The sequence below is a fragment of the Xiphias gladius genome, chromosome 17 (genome assembly GCF_016859285.1).
Source record: "Xiphias gladius isolate SHS-SW01 ecotype Sanya breed wild chromosome 17, ASM1685928v1, whole genome shotgun sequence".
Lineage (NCBI taxonomy): Eukaryota > Metazoa > Chordata > Actinopteri > Istiophoriformes > Xiphiidae > Xiphias > Xiphias gladius.
The window spans coordinates 24,879,551-24,891,879 of record NC_053416.1 but is presented as its reverse complement, the minus strand read 5'-3'; the positions used below and the strand labels follow the sequence as shown (position 1 = coordinate 24,891,879).

The window sequence follows — 12,329 nt, the reverse complement described above, 5'->3', positions numbered from 1 at the left end:
TCACAGTGGTGTGTCTCATCCACCCTCAAACCTGTTGGTCCATGTGAGGGGAAAGACCTGTACTAAGCTGGCTGTGACAACTGTGTTGAATTATTACAGGATTACTGTTCGGGGTTGAGCATATGTTGAGTCAGACATTCAGTGGCAAGGAAACCTAATAGCAGAGACAAGAGAAAGTGGTGGCTGAGGATAAGTGCAGTGAGACATTAGCTTTCATTTTCAGAGCAAAATTGAGCTGTTTATGCACTACAACTGAGAGGGTGTTGGAAATGTTTGGAAAATAGTCAAGACTGAAACATTGACACCCTTTTAAATGGAAGGTTCTCTCTCTTGTTTCTTACAGAGCTGGAGAGAGAAACTTTCAACTTCTCTCTCAGTTTCTCCTCTTATCTGGTTTTAATAGAAGGGGAGAGAGTGGCCGGGAAGCAGGTGAGAGTGCATCTTAACACCAGGTTAAAGCACAGTTTTCTTGCTGCGGTGAGTTTGGAGCAGGTGTTGGAAGGAGCATTTCCTTTCTCCTTACATGTCTCCTCACCAAGGAATGCCGAGAATGCCGGAGTACACTACACTTCTGAACAGAGAGGGTGATACTTGGCAAGTGAAATGCACTGTTGAAGCTTGGCTTTTATGCCCAGTGTCTGAAAGTGCTCCACACTGACAGTAGGTCTCAAGCTTTCCCTGGTAAGTGGTGCTTAAAGTATGTAATTAGGGTGATTGTGGCTAAGGAATGTCATTCAGTGGCCTAAACATTCTTATAGAAATGATTTGTCATCACTTACCACATGAAAGAGAATCTACATTTTTGAAGATGACTGCTTTCTTACATTATGGGATAAACAGCTGACAGCTATGGAATTAAAATTGTGCCCTGCATTTTTTGCAAGCACCTAAATTATATTTAGTAAAGAAACTATCATAAAGAAGGTTTAATTTGAACAAATAAAAATCTATTTTTAATTTTGCTCACTGTGTATCTCAATCTTTCAACATCTCTGCTCTGTCCACTTACAAGTTTTTTCACACACTCACTCATCCAAATATAGAGCAAATTTGAACAAAATTTGCAAAAAATTTGCAAAAGAAAATGCAAATTAATTGCTGTTTTCATCCCCTACTGTTATGCAAATATTAGCAATAACTAAGTTTGGTGGATAACTTAATAAGTGCCAGTTTCACAGCCAAGGCACAGTAATCATTAATGTATCCTTTAAAAAAAACTAAACTCATCAAGTTAGTAAACCATTACCATTCTCTTAGCACTTCCTTGCTTCCCTAGCAACATATGATCCTACTAGCAATCAGATTGGAGACAAAACAGCCACTCAGAAATTGCCCATCTTAATTCCCCAAGCAAACAGATGGGATTTTTGTTTGCTCAAATTAAAAAAAAATTTTCGTGATGATAATTTGTATACAAATTAAAACTAATGTTTTCTGGTCTCAAAAACATTGTCGGCTCAGAATTGACGCTCAAATATAATTCCATAAACATCATCTGCTATAGTGAATCCTTTGTGATTAAATATAACTAAGAAACCAGATATGGATGCTTAAATACACTCTGTATCTGTTGTCCTTTGGTTATGGAAAATGGAAGGATTGTCCCTACAGATAATGGTCCATTGAGTAACAAGGAAACACTTAAAGAAGCTATAATATATCAACATCATGTTGATTCTAACTGCTTAGTATTAATATGCACCATGTATACAATACATGGTGAATGAACATGATAGATGCAACACCTTTAAGTAATAAAATGCTTTAGTCTAGCAATAACTATTACCATCTTTTGATGCTGCTGCAGAGATTTCTATTTACATCTTTGGATGTGTGATCTTGAACACTAACTGTAAATGCTCACTCTTTAAGTCCGTATCCATCTCAAGCACCTGGAGTCCAAGCTGACTGCATTCAGTGCCCTCCACACTTGACCAACCTGCATCTTTCAATATTTTGAATATTAATGGCTATTAATATCTCCCCACCATTTCTTTGACCTCACTTATTTTCTCTAGAGTCCAACTGATTTATCATTCGATTTTATTGGCCAATATTTGCCTATCACAGATATAATGGTATTGGTCTATATGTCTGATATGTTCCATTATGAAAACTTTTTTTTTTTTTTTTTAAAGAACCTAATGCAGAAAAAGATGCTCTGGGTAAATTAGAAGTGTTGTTATCACATTGTTTGTCCAGCAGAGCACGCACCGACTCTATTGTTTACAATACTCTAAGCACCGTTTGAAGCACATGCAGACAGTGCTTAGACAGTGCAGAATACGCATTACAGTAGAGCAGACAGTGATGCGTGGTCAAGCGCTGTCGTTATGGTAAGTTGTTCGCTAGTTTGTGAAATACATAACTGGAAATTTAATAAACAACGACCCCATCGTTTTCCCTTTTCCAACTCTAACATAACCCTGTGCCTGACAACCGTCATGTTACTCATGCTTATCATATCTGTTTGCTATGTTAGCGAGGTAGCTAGCCAGCTAAAGTTTGTCAGTACATTCAGTAAAGTAGAAGATTGAAAAGTAAGCATCTGGTCATCTCTTCCCATTCATTCTGTAGCTCAGCAGATGACAGTGTGGTGGTGGATTGAATCTGCTGAGTATTGACTTCGTGCTAAATTGTTACTTAGTTGCAATGCAGATGCAGTGCTGGAAAGTAAATAAACAACATTCCCATCTTTTACTCTCCTATATCTATATCTATATCTATATATATATATATATAAAGAATATTGGCCGATATATCGATATCGGAATTTTTTACTCCCTAAAATCGGCATCGGCCCCAAAAATACAGTATAGGTCAGGCTCTAATTTTCTCCCTGGCCTCTTGTTGCATAATTTCTAAATGACGCAACAAAAATCAAAGTTCTGTTAATGACTTTAGTGAGCTGTGAAGTGTCTGCACAATTTCTAAACCACTTCAGTGACCTTTTTCAGCCACAATGCCTTTAACACGTCCATTGGGAGGCAGTATGTATATATACAGTGAATATATGTAGGTTGAGTACCTTGTTCAGGAATAGGGATGTTCATAATTGACCATTAACTGACTAAGAATTTTGACAGATTAGTACTATAGGTTAAAAAAAAAAAACTTTGCTCTCCATTTTTAGCAGGGACAAAATGTGATGTATTGCGGTCTGAGGAGATAACTCGGAGAATCTGTTCAATGGTGGAGAAAGACATTTTGCCCATCGGCACGGTCTGTGGCAAGGGTTTTCAGGAGCTCCTGGAGACTTCAAAATGTGCAACCAACGTCATGTCCGAACAAAAGGACATGACGTCCAACATTTACCCCATCACCGTCAGCCTCCTAAACACACACGACGGCCTAACAGTGACAGGGTTCAAGGTGAAGGTTCGGCAGTCCTTGAGTGACTGCGTGGGGGTAGGCTATTTCATAATAGGGTTATTGTTACCGTATTTTTTGTTTATGTTTTTGTTCATTAGAAAGTCTGTTAGTTTGCTATTAATTTAAACATTTATTTGTTCAATATTTTTTGTGTAGGCTAATTGGTCTATTTTATTCTGTTTTACTCCGTTCACAGCAGTGCTGCAGGTGTTTGATAATGTGACAATCTATGAATCCTCATGCCCTGTTGTAGTTTATGTTGCTATTTGCATGTGTAAAAATAAACTCCTTTTTATGAAAAAATATGTGTTTTATTATTTTTTTAGTGGGAAAAGTGTAGGTGACAGTTCTAAACATGATATGGTTAAGAGATCATTTGCTTAGTATCTGGCATCATTTGACTGAATGATGAAGTAGGTTCAGTGAGAAGTTGTGTAAGAGGGTTTGAGAGAGCAGGGAGTATAGAGAATTACTTATTACTAAACTTTACTTCCCTGCATCTTGACTCAGAGCCACCGACCCTTAAGTCAGATTATCTCAAAGTTGAGGCGTTGTTTCAGCATTTGTTGGACACGGTCATCATGCGGCTGCTACAGACGGTTCCGTCTTTGCGTTAACAGAACTCTTTTCCTCTTTCCATTTCCTCTGGTATCTACCGTTTTTTGTTAGACTCATTTAGATGTAGCATTGCTGCTGCATTCAGGATGATGGTTACGTGTGCGCGCGTGTGATGTTTGTGGCTGGATGTACAGTGTATGTGCACTATTTGTATGTCACTAATCACTCTGTGAAATGCCGCTGTACAAATCTGTTCCATTTCCATCCCTGTTCTATTCTTCTCTCAGCCTCTCTGGAAGCAAGAGCAGTCTTTGAAGTAGATGAAACGTATGTGTAGACAGACGTCTCATCAACTTTAAGTTTTTCTGTGAAGGCAATGCTAACACAAATTTACCTTCATCACATTATCCAATGTCCGTGCCCTGGTTCATTTCCTTTGTTGTTCTCTGGATGCTGAAAACATCCTGAACTGCACCCTGCAGCTTCTGGACAAATTCAGCTTTTTCCTACTTACTGCAGCTTTAATGTTGAAGTCCAAAAAAGATTATTGTCATTATCAATTAATCTTATTATTACAATTATTTTCTTGATCAATCTATTAAGTCTGGTGAATAAAATGTCAAAAAATAGTGAAAAACACCCATTGCATTTTCCTGTGGCCCTAGGAGAAGTCACCAAATTGTTCGTTTTGTCTGACCAAAACTCCAAAAACCAAAGATATTCAATTTACAATGATGATTGTAACTTTAAAATAGCTGAAAATAAGGGAAAAAATGACTTAAACAGTGGATTGATTCCGAAAAAATTCTGAAAATTAATTGTCTGTTGATCGACTTATTATTGCAGCTAGATTTAACAGGCTAAAGTAGCATATCCATTCATGATTTGTAGAAAAATACAGAGTGCTCCTCATCCTCTTGCACTTGGTTTTCTCTTCTTACATGTGAATATATAGATCAATAAAATCAGAAATATGGCTCATGTTATTTTAATTTCCAAATACTCAGTGCTTATTAACATTGCTGTTAATTGGAGATATGTTTGCTTTGTGTATTACAAATATTTTGTTTCCCCTTATGTTTTTCTTTTCTACTTTAGGTTCATCACCATGGTATTTGCAACTTTGAGTTTCAAGCGCTGACTTTAATCTGACACACGAATTTTTAATTATCTTTGACATGAGGCTAAGTAAAGCTGAACCAAGGATGAAGTTAATAAACTATGTATAAATCTTTGGGTTTTGGACTGTTGGTTAGACAAAACAATTTCAAGATGTCTCTCTCGGCTTTTTGGAAATCTCACACTTATATCTTTTTTTTTCAGTAATTAGTAATGAAAATAATTGTTAGTTCCAGCCCTAAAGTTAAATATCACCCAAGTGCAAATGTAATAAGTTTAGTTCTAAGTCTTTGTATTTGTGTCTGTGTCTGTGTCTGTGTTGTAGGGGTCTGAGGCCTGGACTTCACTTGGAGGAGGACGATATTGTGCCTGAACTGGCTCACATCCATCCCAGAGAGAGACCTGACTGGGAGGAGACCATCAGTGCCATGGTGAGACACACACAGTCGCTGTAGTGATTTCTTTTTTTGCATAGACACACGAAAATCAATGTCCTGCTCTCATCGCGGGTCAACTGAAGCTCATACTGAGTGTCATTCATGACATGTCATATCCACTGATAACACCACACTGATCAACTTGTTTGCTGCCTGTCACATTCTTCTCTGTGTGTTTCTAACCTAGTGGATTGGTTAGTTGTGTCTTTCTCTCCTATTGAAACCGTGTCTCCTCTGCTCCTGAAACACTATCACACATTCATGATTAATGCAGGCTGTTGGCATCCTGAAGCTACTCTACTCCAAACTCTTTGCATAGATAGTCATCTACCTGCCATCTGTGTACTCCTGTCTCATCTACTTATTTCAGCCCACCTCTCCATGCTGGATTCCATTCACCAGACAGCATCATTCATTATTTCCTTTGCTGCCATCTTTAGTTCGGGTCTTGCTTATTGCATCAACAGCGCGCTAAAAATGAGGCCGTCTCCATGGTAACATGCTGAGCCACCCATGGTCGGCGCGTGGTTGGAGCCCTATTGCAAGTGCTTACTTCGATCAGGCAAGAGAGAGAAAGTAAAAACCACAATCTCACCAGGCTAATGAATATTGATAACAGAGGCGGGGCTTTTATTACTGCATGTCTGCTATTCTTTGTTCAATATTTGATATGAGAGGGACTCTATACTGGAGTAGCATGCATTATGCATGTTTTCGTTGGTTTGAAGAGGTGATGAGAAGCGCTAAGCAACTTTTTGTAAGCTGTCACACCAATGCCCTGTTGCACTGTGTAGGATATATTATATTCTGTGTCAACTGCAGAGAAAATGACCCACAACATTCCCAAATCCCTGCAATGTAATGATAAAATCAGCAGAAAATCTTTTTCAATAATTATTGGAGTCACACTGACATTGGTTTGTGCAATTGGAATGTTCCTGTAATTATACACACACATTTGTCTTTCTGGACCTGTGAGGACCGTGTTTGACAAATGAATTCCCTAGCACCTAACCATAATCTTAAACATCACAACTAAATACCCGCCTTCCAACCCTTATCCTAACCCTAACGTAAATGTAATCCTAACCTGAATCTTAAAACTCTGTTTTAACCTTCAAACAGTCCTTTGAAGTAGTGAGGACTGGCCAAAATGTCCTCACAATGCAGAAATGTCCTGACTATGATGGTTTAAAGCAGATATTGGTCCTCACAGTGATACACACACACACACAACTCACACTCACACTCATCAATTAATTTGCTGATTTTCTTTTTGATTTATCAGTTAATCGTTTGGTCTATAAAATGTCAGAAATATGAATAATGAGTCCAAGGTCTGATCTTCAACAGACCAAAACTGAAAGATCACCAAAAGATTTTCTTTTATTATCATTTAAAACAGAATAAGGCAGCATATCCTCACAAATGAGAAGCTAAAACCAGAGAACGTTTGGCATTTTTGCCTGAAATATGTGTCAAACATTTTTTCTGTCTAATTGCTGCAGCTCTACTACTGTATTTATGAAAAATTAAAATGACTGCGGTGTCTTAAGAACTGCTGTCCCATGTCAACCTTTGTCAACCTTGTGCAGTTAACACCCTGGATAGAGGTGGTGTAGCCTGTCTCAGCTGTCTTAAAAACCCCTACCTCATCTGCATACCACCTCTACTGTCACTGACGGTTTGGCTGTGGGGTCACAAGCTTGAATGCATGGATCATTCACAGATCTAGTTCGACATTGTCTTATTCACACCACAGGGGCAGCAGCTCTTTGGTGCAGTTTTCTTGCAGATCCTTTTTCAGTCATAGAATTTTTCAATTACCTTCCCTTGAATGTGTTTTGTATCTCTTAATCTTTTTTTTCCTTGCCTTCATTTTAAAGTTATTTTGTTTCCCATGTGGCTTCCAACAACCTGCTGTCAGATTGCTGAAATGAAAATTCCACAATGAATACATCCACTGATAAAATCTGCTTGCACCAAAATAGATTCCCCGGGCTCTGTTAATGTTTTGTTGACCACAGCTGCACTTGATTTTCAGTCTAATTTAAGCCAAAGGAAGCAAGTGAGTGGGTTTGTTAAGGAACACTCTAACAACCAGAGAGAGGAGCTGATTATTCATGAACCCGTGTGTGTGGTGGATGTCTTGACCAAACACTGTAGTGAACTGAAATATTGGTTTCATGATATGATACTTCAGCATAAAAGGTTATTTGAGCCAGTGATAACTTCAAGCAAGTTTGTCCATATTAAGAAGTTGCTAGTGTTTAAAGTTGAAAACTGTCAAGTGTAGCCCATTCACATCTACTGATCCAATCTACATTACAGCATCAACCTTATTATTATAAAATCCAGGGTTTCTGCCATCTGTTAGAAATACTAGGCAGGCTGCCAACTTTTTCACACCATCACAGTCCCTGGCCTTATGTTAAATTACATAATTTATTCCAATGAGTTCCACACAGTGAGGTATATAGATTTGAAATTTGGGTAAAAGAGAGAACTGGTATCGGAACGGGAATCAGCAGATACCCCGAGATGAGGTACTGTAATCGCTATCGGGAGAGAAAAAGTTGAATCATTGCATCCATAGCTAGCAAATTTAGTGGTCAAACAGTAGACAGTATAGCTTCATATATACTTGTACGCTTTGCTGTAGGCAACTCCGTAGCTAATGTGCACCCCCTCAAAAATGTAACTATAGGTCATGGCTATGATGGCCACTAAATTATTATATGAGAACTGCAAAAACTGTGATTGGTCAACTTGGACAGCTTGTATTTGCTCCTACAAGTCTCTGATAGTGGTAGAGATTGTTAAGAATAAAGACAACATGAAGGAGGTTGAAAAAAGCCACTGTTATCTTCCCATTTTCAGTAACACAGATCTAGCAATGCTGTCACATGGAAAACCTGCTATTCACCTCAATCTCCACTCATATCACAGTCAATGAAACAACATAACTACAGCGATTGCACGGAAAGGTTTCATACTCAGTGTTGAAACAAGGCGGATCTTGAATTACAAAGTGAACAAAACAATGTAAACACAGTTACTGCGAGGAATTTAAGTAAAGCATGATCCTGTACGATACATCCAGCTAGTGTTACAGTGGGGATATCAAAGGGAGAAATCTTATGCTGAACTGTAAATCCAAACCTATCTTATAGGTGTCTATGGTGGTTATAGTCTCTGCTTGTGTGGTCACAAGTGCACCACAACTTCAGCAAGGCAGACCTTTAACTGATTAGTCTAAGAAATGAAAATTAAGAAGAGCAATGCAGATGTAATGTGATGTAAAGAAAAGGAGAAACTGGAAGAAAAAAACATGGAAACAGGTATTCATTATGGCATACTGTTGTCCAGTGAACAAAACTGATATATATTGACTAGTTCATGGAAAATTAATGTGGCTATCAGTGTGTTACGTCCACCAGCAGGTGCTGGGTCAGCTCATTAAAACATCTTTAATTTGATTAAACAATGGGGTGTACTGTAGCTTTGATTACACAAGTCATTCATGATCAATTAAAAGTCAAATAGCTTCAGCAAACACCACTTGACATAAGCAACCTGATACTTCACTCAGTTCAGATGTGTAAACAGACTATCGGTGCTTTGTCATTAATTAAATGGCACACATGTTGGTAAGGAAATTCACTTATTCTCTTGCTTGCCCGCTTGATTCAATCATTGTTCTGGATAAGGTTGGTTTACCACGACCATCTCATGTGCTCAAGTTCCTAGGTCCTTTCACTAAACACCACAAAGACCAAGACAGAGGATTTTACATGGAACAATTAGTGATACTCAACCAATGCACTTGAATTGATTAAAGTTCAAAGCCGTTTAGTTATTTGAATGGTGTTGCGTAGCAAAACCTAAATGGAAAATTGTCAAGCAGTATAACAATGGAACAGTGGCAGATGTATTTGTATTCACCAGTTGCGTTGCTGATGTTTGTGTGTTTTAGGCAAGGAGTGCGGAGATCCCTGAGTTGCGGACAGAGCCCCTCATGCGCTCATGCAGCAGCAGCACGGCAAGCATGAAGGTCAAGAATGTCAAGAAGTGAGTAGACACGTGCACACTGTCACACACACACACACACACACACACACACACACACACACACACACACACACACACACACACACACATGTGCCTCTGCCTGTCTGCGCCATCTCTCTCATATCTCTCCTTTCCTCTGTTGATCTCTATTTATTCCTCTTAAGTGGGTGTTTATTCCCTTTGTTTCCTGCTTAAGTTCATTCCATTCCCTGAGTCTTTTTTGTGTGTGTTCCTCCTCCTTTCACTCACTCTGTTTGCACTGTACTCTCCTTCTCATACTAGTCATACACACTCCAAGGTCCTGTCATGAGCAGAGGATAGAATGCTAACTAAACTGAATATCTATGTGTTATGTTTTCAGGCTTTGCTTCACCAAGGGCCACTTCCCGAAACTGGCAGAGTGCGCTCACTTCCACTATGAAAACGTGGACTTTGGCACAATTCAGGTAAAGACATTAAAGCTTTTCTCCCCAATTCCTTTACCACATTAATGTCAAGTCTAATCACATATATCCCAAATGATGACGAATTCAAACTGGGGCTGCTCTGTTGGCTCTTAGAGCAGTGAATGTGTCACCAGTGAGGTTTTAAAATTTTGGTGAAAGTGGCTGTTAAAAATAGCAGCACTCCATATGTCAATCATGGTGTAGACATGACTTTGTTCTCTGTAGTGTTTCCCCTGCAGTGTTGGGTAAGAAATTGAAAGGTGATTGTCATATAGACTGAAGTATGTCTCACATGTTTCTTCCAGTTGACGTCAGATATCTTTTTATTGTTATCATGGAGATAGTTGACGATTTGCATTTGTTTGATATCCTAATGAAATGCCTCCATCTGCTACAGCACAACCTCATTCATTCCAGCTTCATACACCTCAGAATTCATCAAAGTTACTCATAGGTCTAGCTACTACTGGCCTGAGTAGCTGCTGTAGCCTGGCAGTTACAGTCAGAGACTGTCAGGCTGTGGAGTCACTAGGTGAATACAGGGAACGTTCATAGTTTTTCCTGCACTTTAGCTTATTCACACCTCAATTCACCCAACAGGTCTGCTGGTGCAATTTTGTAGGGATCCTTTTTGCATTATAAAGTTTTTCAGTTCCCTTTAAAGGTGTTGTGTATCTCTTGATCTTTTTTCCTTACCATCAAAATACCTCTATCTTCCGCTAGGAACGAGGATATAACTTGGAACTGAATGACATTGAAATGAAATGAAATATGAAATTCATATTTAATGCCTCAGTAATTGTGAAGAAAAAAAGCAAGCCTCCACCAAAGGACATTCAAGTATGTCCAGTATTCCACTTGATTCAGTCACTTTATCATCACCCCTCTGCCAGTCTAGGTTTTTCCCATCTATCAGCATACATCTTGTTCTTGACATCGGTTTGTGCGATTAATATTTCCACTTTGTCCATTAATGTTTTGAGACAATTTACAAAGTTATTCTCCAGGTTTGTGTTTAAAATAAAGATTTTTCCAAGGAGGATGATTATGCCACTGGGTTTATACATTTTAAATCACTCTTAAGTACAGTCTGGGACTGAGTGTCCTATTAATTCCAATCTTGGTGTTTTCATAGCTAAAATGTGTGTCTAGCTTATAAATGCGTTGAAACACCCTGTCAGGGGTATTGTATTACAGTTTGTCTGTTTGTCTCTGATGGGGAAAAAAAAAAGACCCGTGAGTTAAGAGGGAAAGTTATAACTCAGAATCAACGCAAATTAGAGTAGTTAAAGGGACAATCCACTGATTCTACACAGAAAGTTCAGTTTGCTCATTTCAAGGAGTAGCCTACAACTCAGCCTGTGTAAACAATTGTAGATTGCCATCTGTGGATCCGGAGGTAGCGCTCAAAAGTTTGAAAACATGACCCTGATTATGTCATCTGGATTATCTTGGCATGAACTGAAGACTTGATTGGTGATTTGAAAGAATTGAGCTTTTAGGGAGATCTGATGAAACACGCTTCTGAGTTGTCTCTTGGGAATTGTAGGATCCAGTGTTTTTGGAGCGTGACCCTTACTAGGTTCTAAAAGTCAGAATATCTTGGCCTCTGCTGCTTCGGTTTCGACAATTTTTATTTATTTTTTTTAATCTGTCTCTCGTGAGTCTGCAAGCTTTCAGTAAGTGCAATACTAAGTTTCTGGTGTTCTCCCTAAATTGGATAGAATGCATCTTGGGATTGGGTCAGATCACTTTGTGAAAGTGAATAGGAATAAGCAGGTGTAGAGAATGAAAAAGATGGTCATTTTGAAATTGTCAAGGCTGTTCCATGTCAAAATGAAAGGATTTTTACTTTCAAAAATGTTTGTATATATTATGTATATATGAGTTTAAATGATGATTTTCTAGCTGAATTTTAGCTTACTCGTTGTTGTAAAGACTGTAAAGAGGATCCCTACCTTTCTTAGACTTTGTCATTATGTTAAGAAACCAGTAGAGGTCAGCAGTCAGCTAAGTTTATTATGTTTTTTGGCTACGGGAGCGCAGAATGAGAGAGTATGCTGAAAAGCTTACATCTACTTCAGGGGCAGGGTATTTATTGATATAACTGTGGTTACACCACAGAATCTGTCTGTCCATTCACTGCACGCATAGAGGAAACTCTTAAGCTAACATGAATTGTCTTAAATCAGTAGATTGGTTCTTCTTATGTCATCCCAGCTGTGTGTGCTGGCTGGTCGTACTGGCACAGAGCAGCATGACTGTCTCACCCTTTGTGGTTTGCATATTGCTTTCAAGTAGCCCTGCCTCTTTGTTTTGCTTGGGT

At 38.6% G+C, this 12,329-nt stretch overlaps 1 protein-coding gene across 2 annotated transcripts in view; it reads left to right on the top strand.

The window, feature by feature from the left end:
* Positions 1-12,329, top strand: part of arhgap32b (Rho GTPase activating protein 32b) — a 113,520-nt gene that overhangs the window by 42,222 nt on the left and 58,969 nt on the right. For both annotated transcript variants that reach the window (XM_040151501.1, XM_040151500.1), the window contains exons 3-5: positions 5,375-5,480; positions 9,463-9,557; positions 9,919-10,003. In XM_040151501.1, coding sequence (XP_040007435.1) covers positions 5,375-5,480; positions 9,463-9,557; positions 9,919-10,003 — 286 coding nt within the window. The remainder of the gene's footprint in view (positions 1-5,374; positions 5,481-9,462; positions 9,558-9,918; positions 10,004-12,329) is intronic.